At 47.7% G+C, this 17,453-nt stretch overlaps 2 protein-coding genes across 4 annotated transcripts; both read right to left on the reverse strand.

Moving 5' to 3' along the window:
* Positions 1-126: 126 nt before the first annotated feature.
* Positions 127-4,925, reverse strand: TOMT (transmembrane O-methyltransferase). The gene is made up of 3 exons (XM_061629173.1): positions 4,664-4,925; positions 2,363-2,559; positions 127-1,158 (listed from the first exon to the last, which is right to left on the reverse strand). Exons 1-3 carry the CDS (start codon positions 4,923-4,925, stop codon positions 838-840), a joined length of 780 nt encoding a protein of 259 aa, XP_061485157.1. The 3' UTR covers positions 127-837.
* Positions 4,926-8,558: 3,633 nt separating this feature from the next.
* Positions 8,559-16,411, reverse strand: LOC133385677 (secreted frizzled-related protein 2-like). 3 transcript variants are annotated; one of them, XM_061629182.1, is made up of 4 exons: positions 16,320-16,411; positions 13,621-14,120; positions 12,161-12,238; positions 8,559-10,902 (listed from the first exon to the last, which is right to left on the reverse strand). In XM_061629182.1, the coding sequence occupies exons 1-4, from the start codon at positions 16,322-16,324 to the stop codon at positions 10,595-10,597; spliced, it is 891 nt and encodes a 296-aa protein (XP_061485166.1). In that variant the 5' UTR covers positions 16,325-16,411; the 3' UTR covers positions 8,559-10,594. The 3 variants fall into 3 exon arrangements, with proteins under 3 accessions (XP_061485166.1, XP_061485167.1, XP_061485165.1); XM_061629183.1 differs by lacking the exon at positions 16,320-16,411 and adding an exon at positions 16,100-16,193; XM_061629181.1 differs by lacking the exon at positions 16,320-16,411 and adding an exon at positions 15,709-16,037.
* Positions 16,412-17,453: the final 1,042 nt, after the last annotated feature.

Consider the following 17,453-nt stretch of genomic DNA (forward strand, 5'->3'; position numbering starts at 1 on the left):
TCTAAAAACATCAGATGAGCTCAGTAACATCTAGCCAACAAAAATCCAAAGTGCCCACTGAAGAAGGCCTTTATAGGTTGAAACACATTTAGGAAAGATGTAGTTCAAGATCTGAATGCATGGAATGGATTATGGGAAATATCTGGTACAAGAGTTGAATGCATGGAATGGTTTAAGGATATTTTATTGCCATACATGATTGTTTTGAACAATGTTTATGATTGTTAGTTATTATGTATATATTAAAATTACATTTATTTAGATGCTTTAATGGAGATTACCTAGCCCAAATGAGTTTTCCAAAGGCTACTTATGTTGAGTTTCTAATCTTTTTGGTTGAGGTCTGCAAAAAAACAATGAAATGGGCTGCCTTCAAGTCGATCCCGACTTATGGGCGACCCTATGAAAGGGTTTTCATGGTAAGCGGAATTCAGGGGGGGTTACCATTGCCTTCCTCTGAGGCTGAGAGACAGTGACTGGCCCAAGGTCACCCAGGGAGCTTCATGGCTGTGTGGGGATTTGAACCCTAGTCTCCCAGGTCATTGTCCAACACCTTAACTACTACACCACACATGCAGGCTCACAAAAAAAAAATGGGAAATTTGCACTAGAACAAAGTCATTAAAGTGTCCAACTTGTTTTGTGCTCTGTGCAGTTATATTTGTGCCATTTCCTGACTGATTGCTTCTGTGTGCAACCAGGACAGGATCTTTTTTTCCCTCCTCCTAACAAGGAAGGACCCCTCACATACACACACATACACATGTGCTCTTTATGGCTGCATCTCAGTCTCTGGAGGAGGGAGGCTGTCCAGGCCCCCATTAGTGACCACTCTCATCATTGCAGACCCGTGTAGGTGAGCTGGGCCATGCCATCAGGTATGGCCCGGAAGTACTGCAGGCTGGTCCTGTGAATTCTCCACTTGTACTTGCTGCAGGCCTTGACATACTGCAGGAAATGAGGCGCCCCGGGGAAGATGACGTTGTCGGCCAGGATGGTGGCCCCTTCAGGTAGAAGGCCGTGGGCTTCCAGCAGTTGCAGGTCCCTCAAATAGCAGCGCTTCCAGTGGTCCATGAAGACCAAGTCCACTTGGGGTAGCCCATACTTCTCTTTGAGCTGGGGGATGACTTCCTCCGAGGGTCCCACAATTAGCTCCACCTGCATGGGAGCGGAGAGAGGAGGTCAAGACGAGAGAGAGGCAGCCTGCTGTCAAGATCCAGCAGCCTCATCTAGCAAGAGAGATGTAAGCGAGCATTGCTGAGTTGGATCAGCTCAGAGATCCATCTAGTTGAAGGATAGAGAAACCTGTGGCCTTCCAGATGTTGTTGGACTCCAACTCCCATCAGCCCCAGCCAGCATGTTCAACTGTCAGGGGTGATGGGACCTGGGCATTATAGCATGTGTTTTTAAATTGGTTTTTTTAAATGTGTTTTTAAATTTGTATATTTGTTTTTAATGTTTTTAATTGTTGTAAACCACCCAGAGAGCTTCGGCTATGGGGCGGTATACAAATGCAATAAATAAATAATAAATAAACTTCTGGAGGGCTGCAGCATCCTTATCCCTGGCCCAAATAACTGTAATCTGATAAACACAGTGTTTGCGCTTAACATCTGACCAATTCATTCATTCTGAACAGCAGGCAGAATGGCCAGGAAGACATCGTCTTTGTAATGTGTTGACTCGGTAGCTGTTGGAGCTTCCAGTGGAATCAGAGGTAATTCTGCAGGACAGCACCGGAAGGGCTGTAGCCCAATGCTAGAGAAGTCCCAAGTTCAATTCCCAGTGTCATCTCCACGTAGGAATGGGAGAGACTCCTGCCTGAAACTCTAGAGAGCCGCTGCCAGTCAGTGTAGACAATACTAAACTAGATGGACTAAGGGTCTAATTCAGTATAAGGCAGCCTTCTATGTTCCTAATGTAGGGATAGCAAAGTGTGGAGGTGAGCTCAGTTCCAGTGACCGCTCCAGAACAGAATCGCAGTAACCCCATTGATAAATGTCTATGCTGACAGCTACCAGAGCTTGTGTTTGTCTGGATGCGACTCCACACAACTGGAAAGCCTTGCTACTTAATCCCAGCTGTGTGGAAGCAAGCTGCAGCCACTAAATACTGATCGAACAACACACTGCATATGCTCAGAGGCATTGCCATATCTTTCAAGGCTGGGCAGGTGCTAGTGGCCTTACTTGTCTATCGTTAGACTAAGGCGGTGTGTTCTCTACTCCCTATTAATATCACTTGAGAATATTTTCTTCTGATGGTTCTGATTGGCCTTGCTTGATCGTCTCTCAGGCGCACCTCCCCAAGGCCATACGACAGGGGTCTTACAAGGGCTGCCATGGAATCAAAAGTCACTCACTGTGTCATCGTCAAAGCCAGCAAGGCGGATCACCTTCTCAGCCAATGATGCTTTCTGTGCATCCATCTCCACAGTGTACAGCCGGGCACCAAGTGGTAGCGACTGAGCAATGAGGATGGTGCTGTAACCACAGTATGTGCCCAGCTCCAAGATGGTGAGGGGGGCCTTCTCGTAGATCAGCCGTTCCAGGATCTTGGCTAGAAGGCACCAGATAAATATCACATTGAGGGATGGTAAGAGGAAGTGTCAAGCGTGTCCAGCAACTTCCACTTCCTGGTTTCTGCCTAACAGAAGGGTTATTGTTTCTAGTATGTCCTTCACCAAGCTGGTCCCCTCCCCCCGCCTGATTATTTGGACAACAAGTCCCATCATCCCCAGCTGAAGGCTACCAAAGGCTCTCCAAGACTGCTACAGCATGGTGGCATGAACAGGCTGGGCTCTAGGCACATCATTGCCCTAAGAATAGCCACTGACGTAGCAGCCCTAAAGTCTCACGCAGTTTGTACAGCTGTAGCAACTACTGAAGACCTGCTAATTTTGGCACAGCAGCCTTTTGGCACAGCCTGTCCCTCACATTGATCAAGGCAGAAATTTAACTTTTTTTGGCTCCAAACCAAGGGTTGGGAAATGCGAGTAGGCTGTGGTTACTCAGTGCCACAGGAAAAGACCCTCTATGCATCCTCAGAGGTGATTTCTCCTTTCCTGTAGGGATGTGTTTTGGCACTGGAAACTGATTTGCATTGGCATCTGACACACTTAAGCTGCCTGCCAGAGTGTGTGCAGTTATTTATAGCTGTGCTGTTGGCTCTTTGACCACAGACAGGCACTAGGCACAGGTCACAAGAAGACCTGTTATATGCAAGGATCATGTTTTCTTGCAAGTGTTGTTTTTTTGGGTGGGATTTTCTGGAGGGGAACCATCTTTCTGTGCCGCTTTTGCAAATGTTAGTTCACTTAAACACGTTGAAAATCATCCCTCAGTAGTTAAAGGCTAACAAAGTGGTGGCCTGGGTGAGTTTGAACGCTGCTCTAAAATGGGGAAAATCCTGGACCCACTGCCATGTAATAAATTTAATTTATATGACCCTCTTTTACATTTGTAGCCTGAGTGCCTTCCAGCATAAAGGGAGAACAATAAACATAATATAATAATAGTAGTAGTAGTAGTAGTAATGCAATTAACAAAGGTTGTTAAAACATACAATATGATCAGCCCTAAAATGCCAACGGCATTTAGGCTGAAAGATGTTACAATTTAATAGCTAGTAATGGAACTAAAAGATATGGTCTGTTTAAAAAAGCCAATTGAAATAATATTGTGCTCAGTATCTGACAGTTATTGTGAATGGCCCCAACACTACGATTTTGTTTAATTCAGCAGCAGACGGGTGATCCGGGGATTTACGAGCTGCCTTCATGCTCCTTAATGGGGGCAAATCTGTCTCTAACTTTTGGAATGCCACAATCTTCTAGTAGGAACAGTATGGAGCAGTTTAATAGGCAAAAAGATCTAAACTTACTTACTTATTAGTTGTACGTTTAGCCCTCCCTTCACCAAATGGTCCCACAATGGGTAACAAAATATCACAATTAAAATTAGTACAATGTATTATTAAACTAATAAAACCACAAAATCAGCCACAGCTGTAAATAACAGCTCCACTTAGTTAAAAGGAGGGTGGGGGCTGTTCCAATGATCGTTTAGGAGTCTGATTTAGGATCAGCAGTTTTGCTGCCTGCTAGAAGTTTAATTGCTTCCGCTGTGCTCTGCTTGTAAATTTGTAGATACACACCTAATAAACGGACACCTGAAAAGCCACAGCACATAGTTAAAACTGCAGAATTCTCTCCCACAAGAGGCAGTGATGGCCACCACACTGAATGGCTTTAAAAGGGGACTAAACTAGCCCATGCAGGGTAAGGTTACCAATGGCTACTAACCCTGATGGCAATGTACTAGCTGCCTCCTCTGTTGGAGGTGGCAAGCCTCTGAATACCAGTTACTGGGACTCACAAGTGGGGAGAGTGCTGCTGTTGCACCCGGGTCCTGCACAACTTTTAAAGATCCTCTTGGAGGCCGGGCCTGACAACCAAGAGGTCTTCTGTATCTTTAACAGTTGTGCAGGGGGAAGGGAGAATTCCACCTTGTGGTTTTGCCCATTACAGTGTTGCAAGAACACCTGCACTTGGCTGACTTTCTCTTCTCCTAAAGATACAGGATCAGTCTCAGGCCCTGAACCTGACAGCCCTAGGTGGATAAGCGAGAAGCAAAGGCCGAGTATCCGTGTTGCGAGCCCACACCTTTTTGGGGTCCCAAATTGCTGAGGTACTCGCAGTGGTAGCTCCACTGGTCAAAGGTCTCCAAGATGTGCAGTGGGTCGCCGGGAATGGCGTGGGTTAAGACATACTGGAAGGCCCTCTCCTCCCTGGGGATCCCCGTCAAGTAGTCCTGTAGCCGCCGAACCAGCACCGCTCGGTAAAAGAGCAGGAAATAGTGACGGTAGCGGATGAGCAGAGTGACCACGAAGGGAATAAAAGCCAGTGCAATGGCCGGGGAGACCATCGCTGGGCGCAGGGAAGCAGGCCGGGGTTCTCAGACCTGTCAGAGAGACAAACAGGGCAGGGGAGCACTTGCTGCATCCCAGCACAGGTTCAGTCTGCAATCCTATGCCTGTTTACCTGGGAGCAAGTCCCACTGAACTCAAGAGACTTACTTCTGAGTAGACACGTGTAGGGCCGACCTGTTAACTGTGAATGTCAACAACCACACAGGAACCCTGACAGCCAGACTCATGTCAATTTCCAGAACATCTGAAAACTCCTGTCTGCTTTCCCTTATTCCAAAGATATATCGGTGAATTCTGACAAACTCTGTTATGTCTGTCAGTTGTTATTTTTAAGTTATTGATTTATTTATTAACTTATTATTTGATTTATATCCCGCCCTTCCTCTCAGCAGGAACCCGGGGCGGCAAACAGAAACACTAAAAAACACTTTAAAACATCATTAAAAGACCTTAAAATATATTAAAACAAAACAAAGTTAAAAAATTTTTTTTGAAAAAAGCTTTTAAAAACATATTTAAAAAAGGGTTAAAAACATTATTAAAAAACATATTAACAAGCAATTCCAGTACAGACGCAGACCAGGATGAAGATCTCCACTTAAAAGGCTTGTTGAAAGAGGAAAGTCTTCAAAAGGCGCCAAAAATATAGCAGAGATGGCGCCTGCCTAATATTCAAAAGGAGGGAATTGCACACGCTTGTGCCCTGTCTTCCTTCTAAAGAGGTCATGTTCTCCCTCCCCCCTGATAACAACCCTGTGAAGTAGGTTAGGCCAAGCGATAGTCACTGTCTCAAGGTCACCCAGTGAGCTTCAGGTCTGAGTCAGGATTTGCACCTGCTCTCCTCAGCACTCTACACTCAAGGGTAGCTAATCTCTGCAGATGTTCCTGGACTCCAGCTGCCGTCATCCCTGGCCATTGGACATGTTGGGGGGGGAGCTGATGGGAGTTGGAGTCCACCAACAGATGTTCGCTAGCTCTGCTCTGATGGCTTCCACTACCTTGTGCTGATGGCACTCAGTTCCCCGGCAGATCTGGGGTCTTGGACATTCCCAACATTTGGCAGGGACTGTCAGCATCCACATGGGAATAACAATCACCAGATTTGGGACTTTTCCTGTAACATTTACCTAAAACCATTTGAAAGTGCAAAAGAAAGAGAGAGTCAGGTGGTGTACCAAAGCATCCCTGGCAGTTCCACCTCCAAAAGGAGGTTGATAAATACAGCAAGTGAGACCCACCCACCCATAAAAGTGGCTAATGCTTTTAACGTCTATATATCTATTAGGGATGGGGGGAGAAATTTGATGCAGCTTGCATTTAAAGCCAAATTTATCAAATGCACACTTTCCAAAACAATATGAGAGCAGAAATGCAGCCAGCCTTCAGAGTTTGCACTTATTTGAATTTTGCAATGCAGTTCACCAACCAACCAATGTTTACTGAAAAGGCACATAGCAGAGGAAAGTGTGCATAAACATGAATGCATTAGGGAAAATATACAAAATTGCATTATATTAGGAGAAATTGCTTGCAAAAATATGAACATTTTAGACAAAAATGTGATTATTATGAGAAATTCGTACTAAACTATTGAAGAATTTTCATTAGGATTTTTTTAAATTGCAGATTTAAATCTATATGCAAATCTATATCTACATCTAATGTATGTTTTTAATTTGGTCCCCACCCTGAGTCTCCAGAACAGGGATAATGAACTAACATCAGTTCCAGCCATCAATGGGTAAATATAGTTAGTTACAAGATATGTTCAGCATGTGAAATCAAAGAGAAAACAATTATCTGGTGGTCGCTTTACTATCACAAGCGAATGTGGGCACAGGGCCCACGCAGATGGGGAAAACCCAATTCACATTTTCCAAAATTCCTCTTGAAGAGAGGGAAGTTATAGAGCAGCTAAGAAAATGAAGGGGATTCTTGAGCAAGCTGGTAGTGTTTGGGATTCTGGCTCTGTGAGCTAGTCTTTTTTCTCTCTGCCTCACCTGAAACAGCAGAGGCAACGTTTCCCTGAGGATGCCGAGGCCCGGGGGAGCTGCTCTTACCTGCTTGCAGCTGTTGACCATACCCTACCTGGAGGCTGAGATGCAGAGCCCCTCTAAGCTGCCCGAGGCATTTGGGGTGAGTGTGCAGCATCCTTCCTGCCCATACCTATAAATGATTGATGGTGTCACCTAAGCTGCCTCTTGGATTACCTCTTTGCACCTGTCATCCTGGAGCAGGTTAACAAGGAAGAGGAACTGCAAAGCTCTCTCCAGCCTCATAATCAGCATCGCTTTGGGGCTGCAAGCTTTGGTGGGTTTTTCTTCTGTGCAATAAACAGGCGGATGTTTTCATCTCAGGTTAAAATTTCCTCCCCAGTGAAATGGAGAGCTGAAAAGAAACTCCAGTTCAAAGCCGGGACGCTCTTGCAGGGCCACACAGACATGCTAGCACCTTTCTGTTGGGGAGATTTTGATTAAAAAACCCAACAACCTGTATTTTAAATCTGGATCTTCACAACACTCTAAACATGCAGGGTGTGCCCTGTAGTCAAATTGCTGCTGATAATTCACAAGAGGAGGGGGAATCAGGTCAGGTCAGGTCAGGGTATATACAGCCGTTTGTGATTGATTTTTCATGTAACATAACAGTTCCCTGCTATCCAGGGGAGGAAAAACATTTTGCGATACAAGAAGAGTAAACAGAATAAAGCCGGTAGATGCAAACTAGCCCACCTCACAGGGTTACTGTGAGGATAAAAAGGGAGTTAGGTTTATTAATGAATCCTCAGAAGAAGGGTGGGCTAAAATTGCAGCAAATTAATAAAACTGAGTATTTTGAAAGAACAGGAATGCTGGTGCGTTCCAACAAAAAAGCTAGCCTTTTGCAGCTATGTTCTTGATTAGGTTTTTAGAATCAAATTCCTCATTGTTGAAGAGCATAACTGGAAACACGTTGGAACGAATTTAATTTTGCTCCATTGATTCTGTTCACTTTGATCTCCAAAACAGACCCTGCAGGGTCTTGTTCTCCTCTGATCCCATGTACAGGTCTGGGCTTGACCCTACTACGCCTTTAACAGCTACAAGGCAGAGAGTAGCCTGGCTGGAGCCTAGGTAGAACACTGCAAGGAAAAGAGAGATTGTATCTGTTGAACTCCTGCCTGCCACACTGCTTTCAAAGGCACTATAGCATCCTTTGGTTGAGAAGCACCACCAGTGTTGGTGCAAATGCGATCTGTTTCCAGGCTGGCTGAAAAAGCTGCTCTGTTGACGGCGGGATGCCTGCAAGATGCTTTTGTACACAGACACACACCGTGACCTCCCCACAGATCTTAACTTGGCAGAGCTCAGCTGTCTGACCTGTTCTAAGGGCCAGAGTTCGGATCTAAAAAATGTGAGCCTCTGAGTATGTGCAGAGTGCCTTTTCCTGATCACTGAGTTAATCAGAGTCTGTTTCCTTCCCTTTCTTTAAGAGCAAGTCTGGGATTAAGGGACAGAGCTTCCACGTTAGAGAGAACATAATTTCTGCTAAGGCACAACCAGAACCTTAGGCCTCCTCAGGGCTCTTTCGTAGGGCAGCTTAAGACATATTTAGCCACTCCTGCCCCTGAAATAAAGAAGCAGCCGGAATAAGTGGCATTTTCAGTTTATTAAAACAAAGGTTTTAGCTAATAAACAACATAGTCATGAAAATCAAACATACAGTGTACAAAATGTCAGATTTCAGGGAAAATATCCAACCATGCCCCCCCCCCAATATAGCATTATTTTGAGACTGGGGAGAGACTATGTCTTTCTTGGGGTTTTGAAAGGGGAGCCAGTGGAGGGCAAAAAGGGCTGGCCCTCAGGGTTATAGCCCAGGGGACCACAGGGAACAAGAGATGATGGGCAGAGTGGCAAGGAGGGTAGGCAACTTCACCTGGGCTGGCATGCCGGGATCTACCACAGACTCCTTTTTTTCTTCTTCATTTCACTTTAGAATGTATATCATCCTTTTTCTACACCAAATTGGTGCTTATGCCAAAGTAAATTTGTTTAGCATCATGGCAGGAAAAATAAACTTCATTTTATTTCTGTAGCCACGATTTGAAATACAGTGCTGGAGGAGAGCTTTGTGCATACCATGGACTGCGAAAAAGACAAATAGTTGGGTGTTAGAACAAATTAAACCAGAACTGTCACTAGAAGCTAAAATGATGAAACTGAGATTATCATACTCTGGACACATAATGAGAAGACATGATTCACTAGAAAAGACAATAATGCTGGGAAAAACAGCAGGGAGTAGAAAAAGAGGAAGGCCAAACAAGAGATGGATTGATTCCATAAAGGAAGCCACAGCCCTGAACTTACAAGATGTGAACAGGGTCGTTTATAACAGATGCTCTTGGAGGTCACTGATTCAAAGGGTCGCCATAAGTCTTAATTGACTTGAAGGCACATAACAACAACAGCCACGATGGTGCTATGATGATTTTAGTTTAAAATATGAAACTGCACATGCTCAGAGTATGTCTTTTTTTAAAGGCTTTGCCCCAACCTCCACCCATGTGCTGTAAAGTACAGAGCAGGTGGCTTCACATGTGTTATGTCACAAATGTGTGGAGGTCAGGGGAAAGGCTCCTGTCATGATTCTGGAATGGGCATGAGGAGCAGACACACACTGCCATCTCACTTTTGCCTCCAGTCAAACAGGTTTTTAAGGTTTCAAAAACCTGCAAAGCCTATTTGACTTCAGGACACAGTGAGACCAAATTCATGACGTGTATACCCTGGGAAGCAAACTCTTTTCCAAACTACTTCTAAGTCCCTTTCAAGCAGTTGTCTTCTCTCCAGTTATGAGGAAATAGATTTCTGCTCGTCCCCAAATGGATGCTTGAGCCTTGGCAAGTTTTAAAACATGATGAAAGTATAAAATGTTGATGTCCTAGAGACAAAAAATGGCTGGGATGGGATGACAGGACTTTTGTAATGGGTAGGGCAATGGGTATTTATCTTGCAGGCACTGAAGCTGCTTTTGTACCTCAAATTTAGCATCCTTAGTACTACTATTTCTGTGTTATGTGCAAAGGAACCGCCCCCCAACCCATTTCAAGCATTCCTGCTAGTGTTGCCACTTGGCCAGTTTCTGTTAGCTGTCCTGGGTAGATTTGTTTAATTCACAGTCTCTGTTTTTGTTTAATAACCCTAAACCAGCCATCCCCAACCTGGTGTCCTCCAGATATTTTGGACTATAACTCCCAGCTGGAGACGCCACCCCAAAGTCAAGAGATGTTCCCTGTGCCCACGCTGGCTGGGAACTAGCCTCGAAGCTACAGTTGTGTTTTCCCTTTATTTAAGTACGCCCCCCATTGTCACTGGACCACAGCATGTGGGGAGGAGAAGTGTATCCCCACGCCCATCCCTTGTGGCTGAGGTTTCGGGGGGAAAGGGTCCCACTGCCCCCAATTTCCTAGGGAGTTTGGGTTCCTGTGAATTCACTCATTGTTGTCCCAAAAAGAATCATTCAGAAGGTCAAACCTCCCCCAGATTTCTGTCCTGCTGGATCCCATATAGCGCACTTTCAGGAACTGGAGGAATTCTGATGTCAAGGCTAAATTTAAACACGCTCTCTGGCTTGAACCATAAAGATAAACTGGGGAGGGAAGGGGGGATGTTGGTGCCTCTTAACACTGCAGCTTCCGCACAGCCCTGGTGAACTTCTTCAGCTCCTTCTCCCCCCTCCGCCACCGCCTGACCCAAGAGATGACGAGTCGCCCGGCCACCCTGTGCCCCATGGCGAGGGCCACAGAGCTCGGGCCTGTCACCAGCTCCTCGCAGGAGCAGGCGGCTCCATCGGTCAGCCACAGGACTGGCTTTTTCAGCTCCTCTTCCGACCAGCCATCCTGCTTGTAGAGAGTGCGGCCCCGGAGTTCTGGAACCACTCGGAAGTCCCCTTCGATGCCGGACAAAGATTTGATGCTCATTTTTAAGGCTGTGGGAGACAGAGATGGGAAGGCACGGACAGGCTGAATGGAGAGGCTTGCCCTGCAAAGGGTGGCTTCCTGCACCCACCCCTGCAGCTTCTCTGCTCTTCAGCGTCTGGTGGCTAGCACCCTACCCCTGTTTCCTCACTAAAATGTAGACAGGCAGGAGGGCAACTAATTCAGGTGTGGGGAATCTCTGGCTCTCCAGCTGTTGCTGAACTACAACTCCCATCAACCCAAGCAAGCAATCCTAACAGCAAGCAATCCCATCTGGAGGCCAAAGGTTCCCTGCACCCAAACGAAGTCAATGCACGAGCAGAACAACTTCCTCGAACGCAATTCAATTCCCCTTCCCTCTCCTCTCCTGTGTACCTCTGAAATCTGCCCTGAGGGCTCCTCAGAGATTTGGGGGTGGTGGGAGTATTATTTATTTATTATTTATTTATAAGATTTATATCCTGCCCTTCCTCCCAGTAGGAGCCCAGGGCGGCAAACAAAACCAGTAAAAACCCTCTACAATATCGTAAAAACAGACTTTAAAATATATTACAAGAAGACATCCTTAAATTAACATATTAAAACAAAAAATCTTTTAAAATATCTTTTTTAAAAAACAACTTTAAAAACATTGTTAAAAGCAATTCCAGACACAGACACAGACTGGGAAAAAGGTCTCTACTTAAAAGGCTTGTTGAAATAAGAAGTCTTCAGTAGGCACGGAAAAGATAGCAGAGATGGTGCCTGTCTAATATTTAAGGGGAAGGAATTCCAAAGGGTAGGTGCTGCCACACTAAAGGTCCATTTCCTATGTTGTGCAGAACAAACCTCCTGATAAGATGGTATCTGTAGGAGGCCCTCACCTGCAGAGCACAGTGATCGACTGGGTATTTAAGGGATAAGATGGTCTTTCAGGTATCCTGGTCCCAAGCTATATATGGCTTTATACACCAAAACTAGAATCTTGAACTTGGCCCAGTAGCTAATGGGCAGCCAGTGCAATTCTATCAGCAGCAGGGTGACATGTTGGCGATACCCTGGCCCAGTGAGCAGTCTTGCCGCTGCATTTTGCACCAGCTGTAGCTTCTGGACCAACCTCAAGGGCAGCCCCACATAGAGCGCATTACAGTAATCCAGCCTGGAGGTTATCAGTGCGTGGACAACAGTAGAGGGAGGGGAAGTTCCATTGCATTAGAGAAAGTTGTTCTGCTCACCCAACCTCAGGAACGCAACCGTCACCACCTCCACCCCCCTGGGGACAGGACTCACCAAAATCCTGGGTGCAAACATTTTCCAAGAATTCCTTCTCACCATGCCCAGTATCCAGGCAGGCTGTGCACACTGCATCTGGAGAAAAAAAGGGAAACGGAGGTGGGTAGGAGAGAACAGGGGGCCTGGGATGGTAGTGGTCAGAGGCTGGAGGGCAAGCTGAGCTACAGCTGGTGGTGAACACATCAGAGCACCACACCTGGCATTCAGTCCTTCATATGACCTTTAGAGAAGCATCACAAGTTGTACCTTTGCCCACCAAAGGCAGAAACGCACCTGCACCAGCAAACTTGTCCCTCCTAAAAAATGCACCAGCAGTGAAAGCACCTTGGACAGCTCCTTGAACGTTTGGACTAAAACCAGGAGCGGATGCCACTGCCCCACTGACATGGAGCCACCAGCCGCCAGTGCTAAGCTGGATGGACCAATGGTCAGCTCAGTATAAGGCGGATTCCCATGCCTCTATGTTTGTTCCTACATTTTGCCATTCTGCATCATTGGATGCCGCTGGGGTCAAGGAAACACCTGATGTCAGGCACGACTCAGGATAAGCTTTGCTACACGTTGAGAATGTGTGTGTGTGTGTGTGTGTGTGGTTTTTTTTGGGGGGAGGACTATTTCCAGCCCCATATTTACTGTGATGCAGAGTACTACTCTTCGGCTACGTCTAACACCAGCAATGCAAGCCAGTTTTAAACCCCTTTCAGTGCCAGGGCTATTATCCCTGAAGAGTGCCTATGGGAAGTGGTGATCAGTGAGGGTGAGACCATTTGGACACAGAACCACAGGGGCCAGAGCCTTGCAGAAAGATATTCCTCAGGATCCCTGGGGGCAGAAGGGCATGATGCAAACCAGTCTGCAGTGTAGACGAGCTTTCGGTGTTAATGTTAGTACCTCATTAAAGGGATCAGCTGCAAAGTCTCCCATCCTTGTTTGGGCAAACATTTTACAATGGCCCTCAGGGCCAGCCATTATCCCACCTCTTCTCCACAACGGAACCCTTTCTTTCTTTAATCTTTATGTACACAACATAGATCAGTCATTACTCCCATTAACTAATCTTCCTTTCTTTCTTTCTCTCCCCCCTTCCACCGCAGGCATTGCCCTCACACTTTTAAGCGTTATCTTCATCGCCCTCACCATGACTAGACGCTTTTTTAAAAAAATGAAAACTGAGGTTCTGAAGAAGCTGGGTTCTGCAGCTTGTATTCCAGGGCATGCTTTCTGACGGAACCGCAGCATATGCACTGAGTCTGTCAGGGTAACCAGCCAACTGAGCACTTATGCACTGCGATGGGAAGTAGTGAAGGAAAAGGCCAGCGTAGAGCTAAGGAAGAATAGAGCCATCTTCCCCTGTAGCGGCCTGCCTCCTAGCACTGCTAGCAATTCATCCCTGCACCCGCTGATGCACTCCCCGCTGAGGGTGGGACTGTCTCAACCAGCCGGCCAACTCCTCCTACCTTCCTTTGGGAGCTGCACCCTGTCGTCCGGGCCAGCGGGAGGGACACAGAGCTCATTCCCTCGAGGAAACCGGCTGCAGTTCAGCATCTCTGGCCAAGGGAAGCCAAAGGCGGCCATGACTGGGGTGCAGCTGTCACGGACCGCCTCGCAGAGGGACCTGCAGGGGAAGATGGGCTCGTCCAGCTCACTGATGCAGACAGGAGCGAAGAGGGAGCAGAGGAACTTCTTGGTGTCCCGGTGGCACTGCTTGGTCAGGAGGGGCACCCAGGAGGCGGCCTGCTGCAAGGCCTCCTTCATGGTGTCGTGGCCCAGGAGGTTGGGCAGGCGCATCTCGCTGTAGCCCACCCCGTGGCACAGGCTCATGCTGCTAGGCACGGGCTTGCAGCTGCTGCGCCGGGAGCTCGGCAGGGCCAGGCGGTACGGGAAGGCAGATGAGGAGGAGGAGCAGCCCCAGGCGGCCAGCAGGAGGGCGAGGGCCCCCCGGATGTCCATGAGGAGCCTGGAGGAGAAAGAGAGGAACAGACTTGGTGGAGATTTTGGAAAAGAGCAGCGCCGCGCATAACCCTTCATTGCACACACCGGGGGAGGCTCAGAGGGTTCATTTCTCCCCAGATGGAAGGCTTCCAAGGGCAGTCCTGGGAAACAGCCGGAGCGTGGTGGCAGAGCACCTGTTTGGCATGCAGAAGGCCCCAGGTTCAGTTCCAGCAGCATCTCCAGGTAGGGCTCGAATGTCCCCTGAGCGTGAAACCCTGAAACTCCCCCAGTCAGTGTGGCCAGTACTCAGCTGGATGGACCAATGGCTTGACTCCACAAAATCATAGAATCATAGTGGAGTTGGAAGGGGCCTATAAGGCCATCAAGACCAACCCCCTGCTCAATGCAGGAATCCAAATCAAATCATTCCCCACAGATGGCTGTCCAGCTGCCTCTTGAAGGCCTCCAGTGTCGGAGAGCCCACCGCCTCTCTAGGTCATTGGTTCCATTGTCGTATGGCTCTAACAGTTAGGAAGTTTTTCCTGCTGTCCAGTCGAAATCTTGCTTCCTGCAACTTGAGCCCATTATTCCGTGTCCTGCACTCTGGGACGATCGAGAAGAGATCCTGGCCCTCCTCTATGTGACAACCTTTCATGTACTTGAAGAGTGCTATCGTATCTCCCCTCAGTCTTCTCTTCTCCAGGCTAAATAGGCCCAGTTCTTTCAGTCTCTCCTCATAGGGCTTTGTTTCTAGTCCCCTGATCACCCTTGTTGCCCTCCTCTGAACCTGTTCCAGTTTGTCTGCATTGAAATATGACACTCACTCACACACACACCGCTCATCCCCTTCCAATTGAAGTCTGTTGTTGCTGGACATTAGACTGGAAACCCCTTGGGGCAAAGACCTAGCAGCAGTGGCTGTCCAGGATGTTCAGACAAGGGTCTCACCCAGCCCTAACTGGAGATGCTGGGGACTGGTCCTGGGACCATCTGCACGTCCAGCAGGTGCTTTGTGAGTGAGCATCAGACCTTCCCCAAATTAAGAATCATATGGAGCATCGAGGAAACTGCCTTACACTGCGCGAGACCACTGGTCCATCTAGCTCAGTATTGTCCACACTGACTGGCAGCGGCTCTCCAGGCTTCCAGTGAGAGATTCTCGGCTGACCCTACTTGGAGATGCCGTTGGGAACGGAACCCGGGACTCTCTGCAAGAAACGCAGCAGCTCTGCTACGAAACGACTTAAGACACACCTGGCAAACAGAGAAGGCTGCCTTTTACTGAGTTGGGCCATTGCCCCATCTAACTCAGTACTGTCCCCCTTGACTGGCAGCAGCTTCCATGCAGGGATGCCCCCAGCCCTAACTGGGATGCTGCAGTGCTGAGTTTGAACCCGGGACCTTGTTGCTCCGCCACTGAGCTAGGGCCCCTTGGCAGCTCCAGAATGCGTCCCCCTTGCAGGGATGCAGCCGTCGGTCTTCCCGGTCTGGGGCTCCCTCCTTCCCCTCCAGCGGCTGGGATGCGACGGCCAGCCCACCCACAGGGCCACCCCTCCGTCCGCCTCCCTCCGTCTTTCCTTTCCTTTTGAAGAGCCCCCAAGTCAAGGCTTTACCTGGAAGCGGCTGGCTTGGCAGGGAGTCCTGGCCGAGGCCGTGTTGCCCCCTGGGAATCAGAGGCTGGAGTGAGCCGCCTGGCGAGCGCAAAGACGCGTCTGGTCTTGCATGAGCGAGGCCGAGCATTTAACTGCTCGAAAACCAAAGAGGCTCGCCGGAGGGATTGGAGAGGGGGGATGGGCTGGCGGGGAGGCGGGGAAGGGAAACCTGCCCTGTAATTGCACCATAGTTCTTTCTCCAGAACAATAAAGTTAGACCTGGAGGCTGCTTCGCCCCCCGACACCCCCTTCTCTTTGCTTTGGAGAAGGGCCATAAGGCACGCGAAGCAAAACAACGCCGCCCCGAGCACCAGCCCCTATCATTCCCAGCCATCAGAAAAAGAGGCCAAACCTTCAACAGAAGAAAGAGAGCTGGTCCCCCAGCAGCGATGCATTTCCTTAAAAGCATAGATAAGGAGGGATCCTGTTCTCAAAGGCCGCGCCCGCCCCCGCCAAGCACACAAGCCTATGCACATTCAGTCTGAAGTACATCCCACAGTGTCGCCATAAGTCGTGATCGACCTGAAGGCACATAACAACAACAACAGCAAATGTCCCTCAGTGGGGCTTACTCCATAGTGTGTACGTCTAGGGTTGCAGCTTTAAAATCACTCTTCCTCTCCCTCGTTTTTCCACGCCAAGGTGTGTAATTCAAATGTGAAGTGTACACGGGGTGAAATCCAGCATCGCTATTCTGCATTAATTGCAAAAGGAATTATCAGTGATAGTAATTACAAAGTTCAGAAGAACTCCCTGTGGCTGATCACGACTGTATCAAATAGAAAATACGCACTATTCTGTTTTTCTCTGGATTCCTGACTTGTGCAGAGTCAAGAGAATGGGATATTTTGTTAATGAAATACCTGCCAGAGGCCCATGATTAAAATATTTGCATCTTTGCAGCCCTCTGAAATGCTTTTTAGATTGCTGCTGAATTGTAAGATGAATCTTTTTTTTCCTTCATAGTGCCCCAGCACACCAGAATCTTCTGCAGGAGGAACCCTAACTCTATAGTCAAGCCTTCATTTTCAGATACACGCTTTCTTTGACTGAGGTCAGAGCTAGTGTCCTGCACCCCCTGGGTGACCTTTGCCCATGGGAGTGGGGAAGCTGTGGGTGGCCCTTCCAGACTTGGTTGGACTCATCTTGGCCACCAGGCTAGCTGGTCCTGATGGGAGTTGAGTCCAACAACATCTGCAGGGCAGTGGCTATGTGATCTATGAACACAATCCACACACTGATCAAAGAAATTTTGTTCTTCCCATTTTATTTATTTATTTATTAAATTTCTGTCCTACCCTTCCTCCCAGTAGGAGCCCAGGGTGGCATAAAATAGGTGCAACTGTGTAGTACAGCTACACATAAACATGAAGCAGGCCCCAACCCTGCTATGTTTCCGGCATCTGTCAAAAACTTTAATTTTTCCCTAAATTAGCCTGTTTTGTTTCTGTTGTTTTTAATTCTTGTTGGCTTTCACGTTTTAATTCTGTTTTGCAGTGGCAGCTTGTTGCTCTGTGTCAGCACCTTGACAGCTCCTTGAAGATTCAGACTAAAACCTGGAGCAGATTCCACTGCCCTACTGACATTGGAACCACCAGCAGCCCTGGGGCTGTTTTATCATACATATGTATTATGTTTTATACTCCATTCCTGTACTACACTTTTAATGCTAGTTTATATTTTATTGTCAGGTGGAAAAGGTTTTA

This window comes from Rhineura floridana, chromosome 5 (genome assembly GCF_030035675.1).
Source record: "Rhineura floridana isolate rRhiFlo1 chromosome 5, rRhiFlo1.hap2, whole genome shotgun sequence".
NCBI lineage: Eukaryota > Metazoa > Chordata > Lepidosauria > Squamata > Rhineuridae > Rhineura > Rhineura floridana.

What these genes read in the sequence shown, in the direction of transcription:
- TOMT (XM_061629173.1), bottom strand. Translation starts at nt 4,925, where the DNA reads ATGGTCTCCCCGGCCATTGCACTGGCTTTTATTCCCTTCGTGGTCACT. An exon ending in CAATTTGGGACCCCAAAAAG is followed by an intron (nt 2,560 to 4,663) that starts GTGTGGGCTCGC and finishes GGTGCCTTCTAG; the next exon opens with CCAAGATCCTGGAACGGCTG. An exon ending in CTGGCTTTGACGATGACACA is followed by an intron (nt 1,159 to 2,362) that starts GTGAGTGACTTT and finishes GCTCCCATGCAG; the next exon opens with GTGGAGCTAATTGTGGGACC.
- LOC133385677 (XM_061629181.1), bottom strand. Translation starts at nt 16,022, where the DNA reads ATGGCCCTTCTCCAAAGCAAAGAGAAGGGGGTGTCGGGGGGCGAAGCA. An exon ending in GCCAAGCCAGCCGCTTCCAG is followed by an intron (nt 14,121 to 15,708) that starts GTAAAGCCTTGA and finishes TTTCTCCTCCAG; the next exon opens with GCTCCTCATGGACATCCGGG. An exon ending in GGTGCAGCTCCCAAAGGAAG is followed by an intron (nt 12,239 to 13,620) that starts GTAGGAGGAGTT and finishes TTTTTTCTCCAG; the next exon opens with ATGCAGTGTGCACAGCCTGC.